Source organism: Octopus bimaculoides, chromosome 5 (genome assembly GCF_001194135.2).
Source record: "Octopus bimaculoides isolate UCB-OBI-ISO-001 chromosome 5, ASM119413v2, whole genome shotgun sequence".
In the NCBI taxonomy this organism is placed as follows: domain Eukaryota; kingdom Metazoa; phylum Mollusca; class Cephalopoda; order Octopoda; family Octopodidae; genus Octopus; species Octopus bimaculoides.
Genome location: NC_068985.1, coordinates 107,187,138 through 107,187,531, shown reverse-complemented (window position 1 = coordinate 107,187,531; position 394 = coordinate 107,187,138). Strand labels below are relative to the sequence as shown.

The following is a 394-nucleotide window of genomic DNA, read 5'->3' as shown; positions in this document are numbered from 1 at the left end:
ATTATATCCTTGAACCAGATTCTATAGATGGCAGCAGTTTATTGGAGCCAGAAACATCGTTTGATTTTAGTCGCATTTGGAGCCCTCGGCGAAGAACATCGTCATCATCCAGGTCACGAAGTTTAGATAGCAGCAGTTTATTTGAGCCAGAAACATCGTTTGATCGTAGTCGCATTTCGAGCATTGGGCGAACATCGTCATCATCCAGGCCACGAACTTTAGATATCAGCAGTTCATATTATATCGTTGAACCAGATTCTATAGATGGCAGCAGTTCATCTTATATCGTTGAACCAGATTCTATATTAGCAAACGAGATAGACTTAAGGTCTCGAACTTTAGATAGCAGCAGTTTATTGGAGCCAGAAACATCGTTTGATTTTAGTCGCATTTC

At 40.6% G+C, this 394-nt stretch overlaps 1 protein-coding gene across 1 annotated transcript in view; it reads left to right on the top strand.

The window, feature by feature from the left end:
* Positions 1-394, top strand: part of LOC106872224 (uncharacterized) — an 8,320-nt gene that overhangs the window by 7,441 nt on the left and 485 nt on the right. Inside the window, exon 4 of the mRNA XM_052968095.1 lies at positions 19-373. Within this exon, the coding sequence (XP_052824055.1) occupies positions 19-373 (355 nt within the window). The remainder of the gene's footprint in view (positions 1-18; positions 374-394) is intronic.